Raw genomic sequence first — 18405 nt, forward strand, 5'->3', positions numbered from 1 at the left:
ACATCAAAGGAGGCGTCGAAAAAAATGTCATGGGCGGGATTAGCAGGCATGGAAGACAGATGGCTAGCATAACGACTCAGAAGGACTGCTCGCCGATTGGACAGCGGAGGTTCAGCAGTCTCAGCATAAAGGCTATCCACTGGGCTGGTGTAAAAAGCTCCAGACACTAAACGTAATCCACGGTGGTGGATAGAGTCGAGACGACGAAGAATAGACGGCCGAGCAGAGGAGTAGACTATGCTTCCATAGTCCAATTTCGAGCGCACTAAGGCGCGATAGAGGCGGAGAAGGACTACTCGGTCCGCTCCCCAGGAGGTACCATTCAGGACACGGAGGGTGTTGAGGGATCGAGCGAGCCGAGAGATAGGAAACGTGGGAGGACCAGCACAGTTTTCTGTCAAACATAAGACCCAAGTATTTAGCGACGTCTGAAAACGGAAGGTTGACAGGACCTAGATGTAAGGAGGGCGGAAGAAACACCTTACGTCGCCAAAAATTAACACAAACGGTCTTACTGGGAGAAAAACGGAAGCCGGTTTCGATGCTCCAAGAGTGGAGGCGATCGAGACATCCTTGAAGACATCGTTCAATAAGGCTGGTCCCTTGAGAGCTGTAGTAGATCGCAAAATCGTCCACAAAGAGGGAGCCCGAGACATCAGGAAGGAGACAATCCATAATTGGATTTATGGCAATGGCAAACAGTACAACACTCAGCACGGAGCCCTGGGGTACCCCGTTTTCTTGGGAGAGAGTAGTGTTCACCCGCACCCTAAATGTACGCTCTGCCATAAATTCGCGAAGAAAAAGGGGCAGCCGACCTCGCAAGCCCCAAGAGAACAGTGTGCGGAGGATGCCTGTCCTCCAACAGGTATCGTATGCTCTCTCCAGATCAAAAAATATTGCTACTGTTTGGCGTTTCCGGAGAAAATTGTTCATGATATAAGTGGAGAGAGCAACAAGATGGTCAACTGCAGAACGATGCTTTCGGAATCCGCATTGGGCAGATGTTAAAAGACTGCGGGACTCCAGGCACCAAGCTAAACGGCAATTCACCATACGCTCCAAAACCTTACAGACACTACTCGTGAGAAAAATGGGGCGATAGCTAGAGGGGAGATGTTTGTCCTTTCCAGGTTTCGGAACAGGAACGACGATAGCTTCCCGCCATCGTCTGGGAAAAGTACTGTCGGTCCAAATTCGATTATAAAGGCGAAGTAGGTAACGCAGACTATGGGTTGATAAATGCAGCAACATTTGGACGTGGATACCATCCGGTCCTGGGGCGGAGGAGCGAGAAGAAGAGAGTGCATGTTGGAGTTCCCGCATGGAGAAAACAGTATTGTAGCTTTCGCGATTTTGAGAGGAGAAAGCAAGAGATTTCAATTCCGCTGCACGTTTCTTCGGGAGAAACGCTGGCGGGTAATTTGAAGAGCTCGAAATCTCAGCAAAGTGCTGACCCAACGAGTTAGAAATTGCAACGGGGTCCACTAATGTATCATGCGCGACATTGAGCCCAGAGACCGGGGAGAAACTAGGCGCGCCTGAGAACCGTCGAAGCCGACTCCAAACTTCCGAGGAGGGAGTGAAGGTGTTAAATGAGCTAATAAAGAATTTACAGCTTGCCTTCTTGCTATCGCGGATGACACGACGGCATCGCCCACGGAACTGCTTATAGCGGATACAGTTGGCCAAAGTAGGATGGTGGCGGAAAACGCGGAGAGCACGTCGCCGCTCACGTATTGCATCACGTCATGCCTCGTTCCACCAAGGAACTGGGGGGCGCCGGGGCAATTCGGAGGTGCGTGGTATTGAATGTTCCGCAGCTGCAAGAATAGCGTCGGTAATATGTGTGACCTCATCGTCGACGCAGGGAAAGGAACGGTCATCGAATGTCGCTAGAGACGAAAAAAGTGTCCAATCGGCTTGGGCAAACTTCCAGCGTCGCGGGCGCATATATGGCACTTGAGGCTGCAGTCTAAGGACACATGGAAAGTGGTCACTCGAGTGTGTATCATCAAGGGCGAACCATTCGAAGCGCCGAGCTAGCGGAACAGTACCGACCGCAAGGTCCAAATGAGATAAATTTGTCGTGGAGGCAGACAAAAATGTAGGGACCCCAGTGTTGAGGCAAACTAGATCCGCTTGGTGGAAGACGTCTAGCAATAGTGAGCCACGTGGACAAGGATGTGGAGATCCCCAAAGCGGGTGGTGGGAATTGAAGCCCCCAACCAGCAAATAGGGGGGTGGAAGCTGACCAAGAAGATGAAGGAGATCAGCTCGTGCCGTTGGTGTGGACGATGGAATGTATACAGTACAAAGAGAAAAGGTATATCCATAAAGGGAAAGACTGACAGGACAGCTTGGAAGGAAGTGTTTAAGGGGATTGGGTGATATTGGAGAGTATCATGGAGAAGAATCATGAGTCTTCCATGGGCTGGAGTGCCTTCAACAGAGGGGAGATCAAATCGGACAGACTGAAAATGGGGCAGAACAAAGCGGTCATGGGGACGCAGCTTTGTTTCCTGAAGACAAAAGATGACCGGCGAGTAGGATCGTAAGAGGATCGACAATTCATCCCGATTGGTTCGAATGCCGCGGATATTCCAGTGGATAATGGACATAGGGTGAACAGAAAATGGAGGAATGTGACCAAGGTTGCTGTCAACTCAACGACTGCTCAGAGCTTGCGACCGACAACATGGAATGGCATTCAGCCGAAGGCAGAAGATCCTGATCCATAGGTTGTTCAGGAGCAGCTCCTGCCAACAGCGATCGGCCGGTTGATCGGCCGCCAGCAGTGCGCCTCGGCGACACAGAAGACGGCCGAGGGCGATTTCCGCCAGGTGGTGCTGTAGATGGGACACGCCTTGGCGGAGAAGGAGAGGAACTGGGTTTCTTAGTAGCCTTCTTGGAAATATGATGTTTAGATGAAGGAGGAACCGATGGTTGGGAAGTTGCGGTACGTAAAAACTCTTCACGAGTATGCTCTTTTTTCGAAGTCTTGGTGTCTGACTTTTGGGCTCGAGATTTAGCAGAACCTGACGAAGGGTGAGCCAGAGAGTGGGCAAGCGAAAGTGGGGAGGTTGAACGAGCGATCTTTGCGCTGGCCGATCTGACGACCGTGTCAGTAAAGGTGAGATCACAAGTCTGCATGGCCGCCTCCTTTGTTGGCCGAGGAGAGGGAAGGACAGTGCTGTATTTTCCTGTCTGAGGCACGGTGGGCTGTCGACTGGCGAATAATTTTCGAGGAGCAAAAGTCGACACCTTTTCCTTCACTCTAATTTCCTGGATGAGCTTTTCGTACTTAAAAACGGGACAATCTCGAGAGGAAGCAGCGTGGTCACCCGTACACTTGATGCAGCGAGGGGATGGAGGTGGACAAGCACCCTCATGGGCATCCTTGCCACACGTAACACATTTGGCCGGATTCGAACAGGACTGGCTGGTGTGATTGAACCGCTGACACCGATAGCAACGCGTAGGGTTTGGGACGTAAGGGCGAACGGAAATTATCTCATAGCCTGCTTTGATTTTCGATGGGAGTTGAACTTTGTCAAATGCCAAGAAGAGAGTGTGGGTTGGAATGATGTTCGTGTCAACCCTTTTCATAACTCTATGAACAGCCGTTACGCCCTGGTCAGACAGGTAGTGATGAATTTCCTTGTCAGACAATCCGTCGAGGAAGCGTGTAGAAACGACTCCACGTGAGGAATTTTAAGTGCGGTGCGCTTCAACCCGGACAGGGAAGGTGTGGAGCAGTGAAGTACGCAGCAATTTTTGTGCCTGGAGGGCACTGACTGTTTCTTACAACAAGGTGCCATTCCGTAATCTGGAACAAGACTTTACAGGACCTGCAATTGCGTCGACACCTTTCTGAATAATGAAAGGGTTGACCGTGGAGAAGTCGTGACCTTCGTCAGACCGAGAAACAACAAGGAACTGTGGCAACGATGGAAGAACTATCTGTGGCTGAGACTCAGTGAACTTACGCTTGTGAGCAGACATAGTGGAAGGTGAGGAAACCATTGCGGAAGAATCCCCCATGATTACCGGCGTCTCCAATGGCGCGCTCCTCCCTTGTGGGGGCCCTCTGTGAGGGCACTCCTGCCTTAGGTGATTGTTCACACCTCAGGTCACACCTCCCGACTTTCGGAAGTTATCAGCTCGGGTAATCACCCCTCCCTGGGCCTGGCCGTTACCAGGGGGTATGTATGTGTCCTTCCTGTCTACCCGGGGCGGGGAATTACGCGTTACCCCGTCACCGGCTACACATGGAAGTGCTTGGGTCGGCCTTCAGACATGCACAGGGAGGAAAAAGGAGTGAGGGAAAGGAAAGAAGAGGGGGGTCTCAAACGCCGCAGCGGAGAAAAGGGCAAAGAGAAGAGGGAAGGAAAAGAGGACAGAGGAAGGACGAAGACTTGTAAGTGTAGAAAGCAAGGAATTTGTAAGTTTCGAGCGTCCGTCTCCGGACGTAGGTACAAACCATACTCCCAGAAGGGGAGAAAGGGAAGGAAAGAGCCAGAGGTGAGGGGGGGGGGTCGAAGATGGGAGACGGGGAAGGATGCAGAAAGGGAAGGTATGCAGCCCGGAAAGGAAGGAGGGCCACATTAGCTCGGGGTCCCATGCTCGCTACGCACGTATCCACAAAAGAGTTGTGGACCCCCTGGGGGGTGTGGTGGGTGTGACCACGCGTCTCAGTCGCGGAGCAGTGCTCGAACATCGTGTTTTGTTGCTTAAGAAGCATTCCAGCAAGCATCCACTGTACCTTTAAATTGCAATATTCACTACCTGGTCAGGAGTATCCGGACGCCTATTAGTGGACTTTAGTGTCGAGTGTCTCCAACCTTCGCTTATATGACGGCCTGAGCTCTCTTGCGAGCAAAGTGTCTCACTGCCAGTGGAGGGACGGGAATCTACTCCTCCTCGAGAGCCCAGACCAGACAAGGTAGCGATGTTGGGTGTCGGGGTCTGCAGCGAAGTCGACATTCTAACTCGTCCCAGAGGTGTACCACTTGGTTCAGGTCGCGACTGTGGGCGGACCAGTCAATTACAGGTATGTTGTTGCCCACGAACCATTACCTCAGAGGTACTGAATTATGACATGGTGTACTGTCATGTTGGTACAAACAATCATTTACTCTCTAGCAATGAGAATAGTCCATTCTTCTTCATACACCCCTCCCCACACACCCCCACACCCCCCCCACACCCTCCCCCACACACACCCCACCCCATCCCCCCCACACCCCCCCACCCCCTCCCCACCAAACACCCCCACAGGCCCCCTCTCCCCCACCCTCCCACCCCCTCACACCCCCATCCCCCCAACCCCCCCACCCCCCCACACCCCCCCCACGAACGAGTGTAGTGTAAGCTGTCTCTTTAGTGGACTTGTTCCATCTTCTAAGTGTCCTACCAATGAAACGCAATCTTTGGCTCGCCTTCCCCACAGTATTATCTATGTGGTCTTTCCAACTGAAGTTATTCGTAATTTTAACACCCAGGTACTTAGTTGAATTGACAGCCTTGAGAATTGTACTCTTTATCGAGTAATCGAATTCCAACGGATTTCTTTAGGAACTCATGTGGATCGCCTCACACTTTTCGTTATTTAGCGTGAACTGCCACCTGCCACACCATCCAGCAATCTTTTCTAAATCGCTTTGCAACATACTGGTCTTCGGATGACCTTACTAGACGGTAAATTACAGCATCATCTGCTAACAACGTAAGAGAACTGCTCAGATTGTCACCCATGTCATTCATATAGTTCAGGAACAGCAGAGGTCCCAGGTGCGAGTCGTCCTAGGGCATGGGTGCATGTGTTGTCCTTAGCGTAAGTTAGCTTATGTTAGATTAAGTAGTGTGTGAGCCTAGGGACTGATGACCTCAGCCGTTTGGTCCTCTAGGAACCTACCACGAATTTCCAAATTTCTTCCGCTGACTTCGATTTTTTTTTACGACCACCCTCTGCAACACTCGACGGCCCCTGCTCGTCAGTACATATTTCGCTGGCCTTGGATTAGCTGTCGTTCTTTCGTGTAATAATAATAATGGCGTGTGACGAGGGCCTCCCGTCGGGTAGACCGCTCGCCTGGTGCAAGTCTTTCGATTTGACGCCACTTCGGCGACTTGCGCGTCGATGGGGATGAAATGATGATGATTAGGACAACACAACACCCAGTCCCTGATCGGAGAAAATCTCCGACCCAGCCGGGAATCGAACCCGGGCCCTTAGGATTGACAGTCCGTCGCGCTGACCACTCAGCTGCCGGGGGCGGACTTCTTTTCCACCTGACAATCACATCATCAACAGTCTACTTGGGGAGCTACAGAAGCTTTGAAATGTTCCCGACTGATCTTTTACTCAGGTGACATCCAGTGACTTCTCCATGTTTTAAGACCGACCCATTCTGCTGTCACAGTTTTTCTACTGACAACACAATACTCCCCGCCTCTTATTGTACACATGCGGAGCAGTTTGTAACGTATTAAAGTCTGCCGTTCTTGCCCATCAGTTTAGGGATGAGGCCTGACCGTTCACAAAATTCCATCACTCTTAACACTGGTATCGGTATCTGCGAGGACGGTGGGCAGATCTTGAGCGAGACCGAGGGCTGCCCTTATATCAGTACACAGGACACACGTAGCCACAATATGCTGAACTAAAAATGTAAATGTCGTGTGACTAGGGCCTCCCGTCGGGTAGACTGTTCGCGCGGTGCAAGTCTTTCGATTTGACGCCACTTCGGTGACTTGCGCGTCGAGGGGGATGAAATGACGATGATTAGGACAACACAACACCCAATCCCTCAGCGGAGAAAATCTCCGACCCAGCCGGGCCCTTAGGATTGACATTCTGTCGCGCTGACCACTCAGCTACCGGTGGGGGACATATGCTGAACTGAAAGCGGCACGCAACAAACTCCACAGACTGGTGGATCCTTCCGCCGGAGGAGGAAGCCATGTGTGAAAGGGCTATGCCCGATGCGCAGTGTGGTAAGCAAAACATCCTTGCAGCGGCGAGGCTGACATGAGGTCCGCCAAGCCTTTGTGGTCGATTTGAGCGACCGCGGTTTATCTGTCACCTGCAACCATTGAGTCTCCCACTGATGCATCTGTTAAAAAAAGCAAGCACTCCGTCTTCAGACTACAAGTGGCCCATCGGGATCCTCGGCTGAGGATGCGGATAGGAGGGGCGTGTGGTCAGCACACCGCTCTCCCTGTCGTTAAGATGGTTTTCTTTGACCGGAGCCGCTACCATTCGGTCAAGTAGCTCCTCAATTGGCATCACGAGGCTGAGTGCACCCCGAGAAACGGCAACAGAGTGTGGCAGCCAGGATGGTCACCCATCCAAGTGCCAGCCACGCCCGACAGCGCTTAACTTCGATGATCTGACGGGAACCGGTGTATCCACTGCGGCAAGGCTGTAGCCGACGCATCTGTCAGAAAATGAGATAATGGCGTGCAAGGGGATGGGACAGTGATGGGCAGCCCAGTCCCGTGGAGTAGATTTAGTTTCCGAATTCACGAAAGTTATTCGTCGCAAAGCACCTTAAAGTTCAGGTCTTCCTCAATTCAATATGATGAGAAATGATACCGAGTTCTATTGTTTAGGTACCACTAAAACGAAGGAAGATTAAGGCTTAATATTAACTCGACAACAAGGCCATTACATAATACAAATCTGCAGTAAATTTTAACTTAGAGGACCCAAAATAATATCTTTCAATACGAATGATTAAATATACCAGTCATTCGATGATACACTTTCACAGTGTATGCGTGTTACTGGAGAATCATATGTTCAAGATCAGTGAACGATAATACTAAACTCAGATAGTCTTTCACAGTACAACATCTCTATTGTGGAGAGAATATGTCTCTGTGTTGCAGACAGGCAGATGAAGCATAAAACTGTATTGGAAGGAACATGCATCACAATAATACAATGTCCGGAGGTGTGTGTGTGTGTGTGTGTGTGTGTGTGTGTGTGTGTGTGTGTGTGTGTGTGTGTGTGTGTGTGTGTGTGTGTGTGTGTGTGTGTGTGTGTGTGTGTGTGTGTGTGTGTGTGTGTGTGTGTGTGTGTGTTTGCTGCCTTAGATTTTGAATTTTCAGTTAACTTCTATGCAAGTATTGCTTACATGAGAAATCATTGCACACTATGATCAATCCTGTGAACCTAGACATGTCAATATTAGCATGTGTCCAGGAATAAGTTTTTAACTTTGGATAATGTACTACACTTATCGTTTATGTTCCTCCCTCACAGTGATATGATGCGTGTAATATAGTACTATCACAGAACCATGATCAGGGAATCAATAGCTAGACGTCTGCTCTCTTTTGGCGTCTGCTGTTTACTGTTGATGTAGTCATTCTTTGCAAGCAACTCCTTGTATGAATAACGTGCTCCTTAAGGTGCGCAGATAGTAGTGTGCGGAGGTTTTACTAGGTTAACGCTACACTTGCGGAACATTTCCTCAACTTTACTCTCAAGTTTCCGGTATTCAAAACATAGTGACTATAGCAAAACCGTCTGCTTAGTCTTGTACGAGAAAAATTTCTGTTTAATAAATGAATGAGAGTACGTTGACATGAATTAAAGTACAAAATCAGAAAAATATACTTGGCTGACCACTTATGAAATAACTGGATGAGGGAGTGACAGTGAACAGGTTTTAAAAGCTCATACAAAATGGTTTAAGGAGGAGACCAAACATTAATAAAATCTTAGGACTTGCTCCACTTTTTTTCACAGTCCACAAAACTAGAAGGCGGATAACTGCTCTCCTGTCAGATCATAAAATACAGAGAACCTAAAATATGACGCAGTGAAATTAGTTCGCCACAAGCAGTCCATACAAACGAAGAACGAAGATCGGGGTTTAGCATCACACGGCGGCGCGGTGATAAAGGTGGAACGACAAGGTGATGATCAAAAAAACTCTAAATATTTTTATTACGGAATTCTAATGTATATATATTGAAGAATTATTCCGCAAAACTATAGACGTCCAAAACTGTAGACGTCCAAAACTGTAGACGTCCAAAACTGTAGACGTCCAAAACTGTAGACGTCCAAAACTGTAGACGTCCAAAACTGTAGACGTCCAAAACTGTAGACGTCCAAAACTGTAGACGTCCAAAACTGTAGACGTCCAAAACTGTAGACGTCCAAAACTGTAGACGTCCAAAACTGTAGACGTCCAAAACTGTAGACGTCCAAAACTGTAGACGTCCAAAACTGTAGACGTCCAAAACTGTAGACGTCCAAAACTGTAGACGTCCAAAACTGTAGACGTCCAAAACTGTAGACGTCCAAAACTGTAGACGTCCAAAACTGTAGACGTCCAAAACTGTAGACGTCCAAAACTGTAGACGGCCAAAACTGTAGACGGCCAAAACTGTAGACGGCCAAAACTGTAGACGGCCAAAACTGTAGACGGCCAAAACTGTAGACGGCCAAAACTGTAGACGGCCAAAACTGTAGACGGCCAAAACTGTAGACGGCCAAAACTGTAGACGGCCAAAACTGTAGACGGCCAAAACTGTAGACGGCCAAAACTGTAGACGGCCAAAACTGTAGACGGCCAAAACTGTAGACGTCCAAAACTGTAGACGTCCAAAACTGTAGACGTCCAAAACTGTAGACGTCCAAAACTGTAGACGTCCAAAACTGTAGACGTCCAAAACTGTAGACGTCCAAAACTGTAGACGTCCAAAAAGCAACGATTCTGTGAGTGTTTGAAGCCAGCACGGTACGCCTTGGCATTGGAGAACCGGTTCCGCACTCACGCCGTCACCCCTATTTATACCGATTTGATTAAACCTCATTGGCTAAACCGTTGTTTGTGCGGTTTTATTCAAAATGTGAACGAAAGTGTCAATAGTCTCATTTGGAGATGCGCTCCAAAAATAGCATCCAACCGAAGCGAAATTGTCAACACTGCTTCAAATTTGGCTGTAAGTCTACTCAATGTAAGCCATACTGCACTAATGCAAGTGCCAAATGTCCTTCAAATTAAAATCGGCGATGAAATACGCTGACTCTGTGAAGATCGACGAAAAGGGCTTTCGGGATGAAAAGATGAAAATGAGGGCTTATCACGTCAAAGTAGCAGAAAGCGGCCATCCACTAGCCGGGGCGACAGTTATGGACCAGGCATCGATGATATCCCGTAGGGTTAGAGCTTTGTCCCTTTTTTAAATGATAACTACACGTCAAACTTTAAACGTGTTTTTCCCAAAAACGTGTTTTTCGGCATGTTTATCGTTGCCCACGCTACAATTTTCATCCAATTTTAATGATTTTTTGTCTCCCATGAAGCAAGCTCAATTTAGATCATCGAAGCCGATTTTGTTTTTTTTTTAATCTTTTTAGGCAAAAATGAGGGGTCCAAAAATGGCCATTTTTTCAAATATCTATAATCCCGCCAAAAAATGTCTTTTTGCAAATCCCTACAACGAACTAAAATACATCCGTAAGGATCAGGGTGATAATTTCACTTTTCAGGTAACAGAGGCCAACGATGGAAAAACGTTTTGCTGAAAATACCTTATTCTTATGTTTTTTAGGGTGGGAAATCCAAATATACTTAAAAAACTGTATTACCCACCATTTCTTCACATTTGACAGTTAAATTTATTAAATTAAGCGATTTTTAAAGAATTTAACAGCTTTTCTTCTTCTTCTTCTTCTTCTGCTTTTACGGCCTCATTGGACCACTTCAGTCAATCATTTCTGGTCCTCTTCTTTGGTATTTTCCCCTTCCGAGTGGCCCAGTATCTCTTCATTCGTTCCGATGCTTTTCGTCGTTCCTTATCTGTAAATACCCTTTTCATTGTATGTCGTTTGTCAATTTTTGGTTTAAATCTTATTTCTGTGTCCCTCAACTTCTTTAAATTTGGCGTTTTGTTCTGCAAATCATCCAGAGTTATTTCCAGTTCTTCCATATCCTCTCTTATTTCCTTAAGCCATCCTCCTTGTTGTTTCAAATTCCAGAGTTTCTCAATAATTTTCCTTGATAATCTGGTTTCTGGTGTCCTCAGAATGTGACCACAAAAAGAGATCCTTTTCTTTCGTAAAGTATCAGTGATGGGCTCCAGTTCTCTGTATACCACTTCATTTGGAACCATCCGCCATTGCCCAGCTTTTTGATATTTCTTATTTATGCATGTTCTAGCAATTCTTCTCTCTACTTTTAAAATTTTGTCAATTCTGTTTTTCTGGGTGACTTTAAAAAGAGTTTCACTTCCGTATGTAACCTCTGGTTGAAGCACCGTCTTGTAATGTTTTAATTTTGTTTTAATTGATAGACATTTTTTATTGTACGTAGACCATGTTAGTTTTTGAGCTTTTATCATTTTATTAGTTCTTGCTCGCCATGCAGGTTTCTCGTCCAATTTATGTGTTATAATTTCACCCAGGTATTTAAATTGTTTCACTATTTTAATTTCCCTATTGTTCACTGTGATGTGATCTATTACAAGTGGATCCGTTACCATTATTTCAGTCTTTTCAAATGATATCTGGAGTCCTAATTTTTGTGCTATATTTTGTAAGCTTGTTATTTGTTTCGTGGCTTCCTGAATATTATTAGCTAGTAATGCTAGGTCATCAGCAAATCCCAAGCAATTTAGGTTTATTTTATCTTTCTTAGTTCCAATTTTAATATTCATAGGATTTTCCTTGTACCATTCTCTCATTACATATTCAAGAGCACAATTGAATAGCAATGGTGATAAACAATCTCCCTGTCTCAACCCTGTTTTAATCGTAAATGGTTCAGATATTTCTCCTCTAAATTTTACTTTGGATTTGGTGTTTGTTAAGGTTAACTGTATCATTTTTATTAATTTAGGATGAAGTCCAAAATTCCTTAATATTTTCATCATTGAAGATCTATGGATGCAATCATACGCCTTTTTGAAATCTACAAAGGTTATGACTAGTTGTTTTTGCCTTCTTTTGTAGACATCCATAACTAACTTCAAGGTGATTATCTGTTCTGGGCAGCTTCTCCAGGGTCTAAATCCTCCTTGATATTCTCCCAGTTCCAGTTCTAGTTGATCTTTACAGCGGTTGTATAGTATTCTTGACATGATCTTATACGTGCAGTCCAAAAGGGAAATTCCTCTATAGCTGTCTGGATTTGATTTTTCTCCTTTCTTATGTAATGGATGTATTATAGCAGTAGTCCAATTTTCTGGTAATTTCTCTTCATTGCAGATTTTTACTATGCATTGGTGTAATGCTATCTTTACTGGTTCTGCTGCATATTTCCAAAGTTCAGCAAACGTTTGATCTTCTCCACTTGCTTTGTAGTTTTTGAGTTCTTTCAAAGCTCTGTAGACCTCATTAATTGTAGGTGGATTTATATTTTCTGCTGGTGGTTTAATTGGGGTTTCTGTGTTTATCTGAAGAAGTTCTGGGGGATCTTCACAATTTAGTAACTTGTTAAATGTTTCTGCTAGAATTCCTGTATTTTTACTATTGCTATGGGCTAGGTTATTATCTTTATCTTTTAACATTAATGTTGGAGGATCATATCTTTGTAATTGTCTGCCAAATATTTTGTAATAGTCTCTTGAGTTTGTTTTTTCACTATTTGTTTCTATCATTAGAAGTATATCTTTTTGGTACTGACGTTTAACTCTCATTATTTTTTGTGTTGTCTTCCTTTGTTTTGTGAGTTGCAAATATGATTTTTCTGTTTTTTTCATTTTGATGCCTTAACCAGGCTTGGTGTCGATCCAACACTGCTTCATCACATTCATCGTTCCACCACTGGTGTTTTTTCCTTGGATTTATAGGGGCAACTTGTTCAGCTATTTGTTTCAATTTGGGAATTATTTCTTCCAGATCATCTGTTATTTTTATATCCCTGGTTTGTGCTTCATAATCCTCATTTTGTATCAGTTTATGAGGGTCATAGGTTCTCTTCTTCTTCTGGTGTGATTTTTTCTTTGCTAATGGGGTTAATTTAATTTTAATTTTTATCATGTAATGATCTGATCCGGTATCCGTCCCTCTCAGTACTTTCACATTGTAAATTTCCTTGTGGTAATTCTTATCCATGCATACATGGTCCAGTTGCCATTCTCCTTTTTTCCAGTCTGGATGTTTCCAAGTTTTTAGTTTACTTGGTCTTCTCTTAAAATACGTCGACTTTGAGATCATGTCATGGTTTCTGCAAAATTCCACTAGTCTTATGCCATTTTTGTTTGTTCTTCTTTGTGCTGTCCATTTCCCTATTATGTCTCTATATCTCTTTTCCCTTCCTAACTGGGCATTGAAGTCTCCAATTAAAATTTTGATGTGATTTTTATTAATGTTATTCGTCGTTTGATCTAAGAGCTCCCAAAATTTTTCTACCTCTTCTCTGTGTTCTTTTTTATTATTTTTATCATTTGTCGGGGCATGGGCATTTATTATTGTGTACATTTTATTTGCAGCTTTTAGAATTAATGTTGAGAGCCTGGGAGATTGTGCTTTAAATTCTATTATGGACTCTATTATTTTCAGACTCACCACGAATCCTGTTCCAAATTGTGGACACTGTTTCATGACTCTTTTCCCTGGTATTCCCTTATAAATCCTATATCCTTGTGATTCTATCGGCTCCTGATCAGTATTTCTCATTTCTTGAAGTCCGGTTATGAGAATCCCCTTGCGATCCATTTCATCCGTCAGAATTTTGAGTTTGCCTGGTTGTATGAGGGAATTTATATTGTGTGTCGCAATGTAGTTTATTTGTCCTGTCTTGAGTTTTGGTCGTCTGTCCGTTTTGGGTATTTTCAGATGCTCCGACTCATCCAAGTTATCTTTCAGGTGACTGCCCACCGTATCCGAGTGCAGTCTTCCTTGGTTATTGCCAAGTGGTGGATTATTCCTTGATAGATTTCCTTCCATGTTTGACTTTCAAAGGTAGTCAACCTTGTATGGAGCAAGCTCCGAGTTACAACTATGGTTGTTAGCCGTAGAGGTTGTTTAGTGTTTGGTCCGCGAGAGCTATTTTATTTCGCTCAAGTCCGCCGGTAAACCGATTAGGACCCCCCTATCCGCCACCTGGGACGCGCCACATCGGAGTATCACCTCTCCGCCTGCTACGACACCATAGTAGCTTTTATATAGTTAAATCAATTTAAAAAGGAGGTGTAATGAATGTAGATGTTGGTAGCACTGCTGAAAAACATTTGCTGGCAATAAAAGGTCGATTCTTGTGTTAGCAGATGGTGTTTTGTTTACTGCCAACCTAACCTCACTTTCCCAATTCCTGTACGTGTGCTCAGTGCAATGTCTAACTGTGGTTGTAAAAATTCTACTGACAGGTTTTGTTATATTTGTGGTGAATATGTGATTAAAAACCACCAAAGAAACATTACAGACTTTGTGAAAAAGGTTTATCTAACATACTTTGGATCTAAACTTGGTGATCAAGATAAATTTTGGGCGCTACATAAGATATGTGTGTGTTGAAGATCGGAGAAAATGGTCCAAAAAGGAGAAAGAAAGCCTTTAGATTTACTGTTCCTATGATATGGAGGGAGCTAAGAAATAATTCCGATTATTGCTACTTTTGTAGTGTTGATATTACTGGTCATAATTCGAAAAACAACAAGGTAATAAGCTACCCTAACCTTCCGTCCGACATCCGATCACTAGGGCATAGTGTAGATTAGCCGGTTCCTGAACCAACAGAAGATTTAAATTCTATTCCAACAGACGTATTTTCTGATGTACAATCTGATTTACATGAACCAGATGATGATGAATTCTATTGTAATACAGAAAGTCTAGCGTCCAAAATATTTACTCAGACCGAGTTTAACGATTTGGTAAGTGATCTGGGCTTAATGAAAGAAAAAGCTGAATTGCTTGGATCTAGATTAAAAGAAAAGAACTTATTGATAGTTGGAACCAGCATATAAATGTACAGAAAGAGAGAGCAGCAACTTTCCAAGTTATTTCAACAAGAAGGTGATTTAGTGTACTGCTCAGACATTCCCAGTCTGATGAATGAGTTGGTATTGAATACAAAATGGAAGACTGGAGGCTGTTTATTGATTCATCCAAAACTAGTTTAAAGGCTGTTTTATTACACAATGGTGACATGTATGCATCTATACCTATTGGACACTCTGCACATATGAAAAAAGCTATGAAAACCTAGAAACAGTGCTAAATAAAATAGGCTATTCTGCTCACAGTTGGGCGAAATGAAATGAAATGTCGTGTGACGAGGGCCTCCCGTCGGGTAGACCAGTCGCCTGGTGCAAGTCTTTCGATTTGACGCCACTTCGGCGACCTGCGCGTCGATGGTGATGATATGATGACGATTAGAACACAACACCCAGTCCCTGAGCGGAGAAAATCTCCGACCCAGCCGGGAATCGAACCCGGGCCCTTAGGATTGACAGTCTGTCGCGCTGACCACTCAGCTACCGGGGACGGACACAGTTGGGTGATATGTGGCGATCTAAAAGTAACATGCATGCTAGTTTGCCAGCAAGGTGGCTTTACCAAATTTCCATGTTTCTTGTGTGAATGGGACAGTAGGGTTAGGTGCAGAAAGAACTGGCCTGTGAGTGAGTCTTTAAAACCTGGTGAGAAGAACATTCTACGCAAAACCCTTGTACATCCAAAAAACGTACTCCTACCACCTCGACATATATAAAGTTAGGCCTAATGAAATAGTTTGTAAAGGCTTTGCCTAGAGACGGACCATGTTTTAAGTATCTGACACTTTTCAAAAGCTAAACTGAAAGGAGTCTTTCTCGGACCTGATGTTAGAAAATTTATGTTTGAATCCACAATGACCTTAAATGAGAAAGAAGCATGGGTATCATTGAAGCAAGTTGTTACAAAGTTCTTAGGACATGAAAAAGACCCAGAATATGTTTCTATTATAGCTACAATGTTAACGAAGTTTAAAACTTTAGGATGTTTAATGAGCCTGAAAGTTCACTTCTTCAGCAGTCACCTTGATTACTTCCCGGACAATATGGGAGATGTTAAGAGATGAACAAGGAGAGCGTTTTCACCAGGTCATTAAAATGATGGAAAGACGCTACCAAGGCCGCTGGAACACCAACATGGTGGGGGACTACTGTTGGTCACTTCACCGAGAAGTTCACCACGCGACTCATCGTAAAAAAGCTACACAATAAGCTTCAAACAAAAAGGAGAAAGAAAATACAAACCAATTCCAGCTGACAAGTGAAACCTCTATTAACACATTGTTTTAAGTAGCTCACTGTAAATACAAACCATGCTTGTGTTGTAACAAAGAGTGTCTTTAATTTCCCCGTTTACCGTATGGAATAGGATTTTTATACTATGTAATACAAAGCATATTGCTCGAAAACTATGGGTGGTACAAAAAAACTAAGGCTAGATTTGGATTCAGCTCATAAAAAATCTATAAAGAACAGCTAACAAAGTAAAAAAAAAGTTTTTCAAAAAATATTTTCGTTGGCCTGTGTAACCACAACCGGAGTTACAGCGACAACTCTCAATCTGCGTTCTTTCAGAGCTGCCTTACGCAAATCCCAATTACACAGAGAAGATAATATTTTCAAAAAATACCAATAAATATTTCAATGTATTCTTTATTCTTTGCAGCAAACGCCATTTGTCTACTACATTCCAATACGGAGTAAACATATTCTGAATTTGAGCATTATTTTCGTCCGTCACCCTGTCGTTCCCCCTTAAGCAGGGAGCGGCATCTCGGGTTGAAGATGGACGGTGCAGCCGAATCTTCCTCAAAGAAGTTGTCCCAGCCTCAGATGACAGGAAAACTACGGGAAACCTAAATCCGGATGGGCGGACTGTAAGACCACTGCGAGAAAGAGTGCGCTACCACACGCGGTTCTAAATACACCAGGCAGCGATGTATGACGGGTGCAGCAGTCTCTACAGACGGTGACGAAACAGCTGTACTTACGTCACAGTACGTGCCGATGCTGGACTCGTCAAACGGTTGGCTGCCGAAGTAGAACTTCTTTATCTTCTTCCCCACGAAGACACGAAGAGGGTCCTTCATGGGCACGTTGGACGGGATGATCTTGTGGAAGTTTTTGTCCAGATCTGGTATCGCTGACTTGTTTTGGAGAATGTCTGTAAACATAGGAGAAAGAGCGCATATAGCAGCACGTCTGCCGCATCCCGGGCAGCATACTAACCTGACTGCTACTTTGATGGCGGCACCCAACAGAAGCCCGCAGAAGGTTGACGGAACATGGGGTAGCTTGGTGGACGTATCCTGATCGATGACTAACAGCTGATATGGCAGCTGAGCGTAATTCATGCGTAGGAGAGATACATCACGCAACCATATTGCCTCAGAGACTTTCATTGTGACGCATTTGCGAAGACTGCCAGAATATAAAGATGAGAGCAGCTGTACATTATACAGTGTTATTTAAAGGAAATTTGCAAAAATGAACTGCTGAAGTGTTTGTTGAAATTACTTACCTGAACGAGCCAAACCATTATGACCTCTGCCCATCGCGGAACTGAGTTCCGTCTGGTAGGGTTGTAGATACGTGACTGTGTAAGGAATGTATTAAAGCGGAACAGCGACGATATGGACTGCAAATGGGGAAATCCACCATCGTACAATATGCATTAGATGAGTATGTGCCAAGCAAGATCGTAAGAGATGGAAAAGAGCCACTGTGGTACAACAACCGAGTCAGAAAACTGCTGCGGAAGTAAAGGGCACTTCACAGCAAACATAAACATAGCCAAAGCCTTGCAGAAAAACAAAAATTACACGAAGCGAAATGCAGTGTGAGGAGGGCTATGCCAGAGGCGTTCAGTGAATTCGAAAGTAAAGTTCTATGTACTGACATGGCAGAAAAAGGCCAAGAAATTTTGGTCTTATGACAAAGCGGTAGGTGGATCAAAACAAAATGTCCAAACTGTGACCAAAATGGTACTGAAACAGAGGATGACAGACTAAAGGCCGAAATACTAAATGTCTTTTTCCAAAGCTGTTTCACAGAGGAAGACTGCACTGTAGTTCCTTCTCTAGATTGTCGCACAGATGACAAAATGGTAGATATCGAAATAGACGACAGAGGGATAAAGAAACAATTAAAATCGCTCAAAAGAGGAAAGGCCGCTGGACCTGATGGGATACCAGTTCGATTTTACACAGAGTACGCGAAGGAACTTGCCCCCCTTCTTGCAGCGGTGTACCGTAGGTCTCTAGAAGAGCGTAGCGTTCCAAAGGATTGGAAAAGGGCACAGGTCATCCACGTTTTCAAGAAGGGACGTCGAACAGATGTGCAGAACTATAGACCTATATCTCTAACGTCGATCAGTTGTAGAATTTCGGAACACGTATTATGTTCGAGTATAATGACTTTTCTGGAGACTAGAAATCTACTCTG

General features: G+C 44.5%; 1 protein-coding gene across 1 annotated transcript in view; it reads right to left on the reverse strand.

Moving 5' to 3' along the window:
- The window catches only part of LOC126263529 (juvenile hormone esterase-like), a 462481-nt gene that overhangs the window by 93596 nt on the left and 350480 nt on the right, over nt 1–18405 (reverse strand). Inside the window, exon 7 of the mRNA XM_049960623.1 lies at nt 16953–17125. Coding sequence (XP_049816580.1) covers nt 16953–17125 — 173 coding nt within the window. The remainder of the gene's footprint in view (nt 1–16952; nt 17126–18405) is intronic.

The sequence above is a fragment of the Schistocerca nitens genome, chromosome 6 (assembly GCF_023898315.1).
Source record: "Schistocerca nitens isolate TAMUIC-IGC-003100 chromosome 6, iqSchNite1.1, whole genome shotgun sequence".
Classification (NCBI taxonomy): Eukaryota; Metazoa; Arthropoda; class Insecta; order Orthoptera; family Acrididae; genus Schistocerca; species Schistocerca nitens.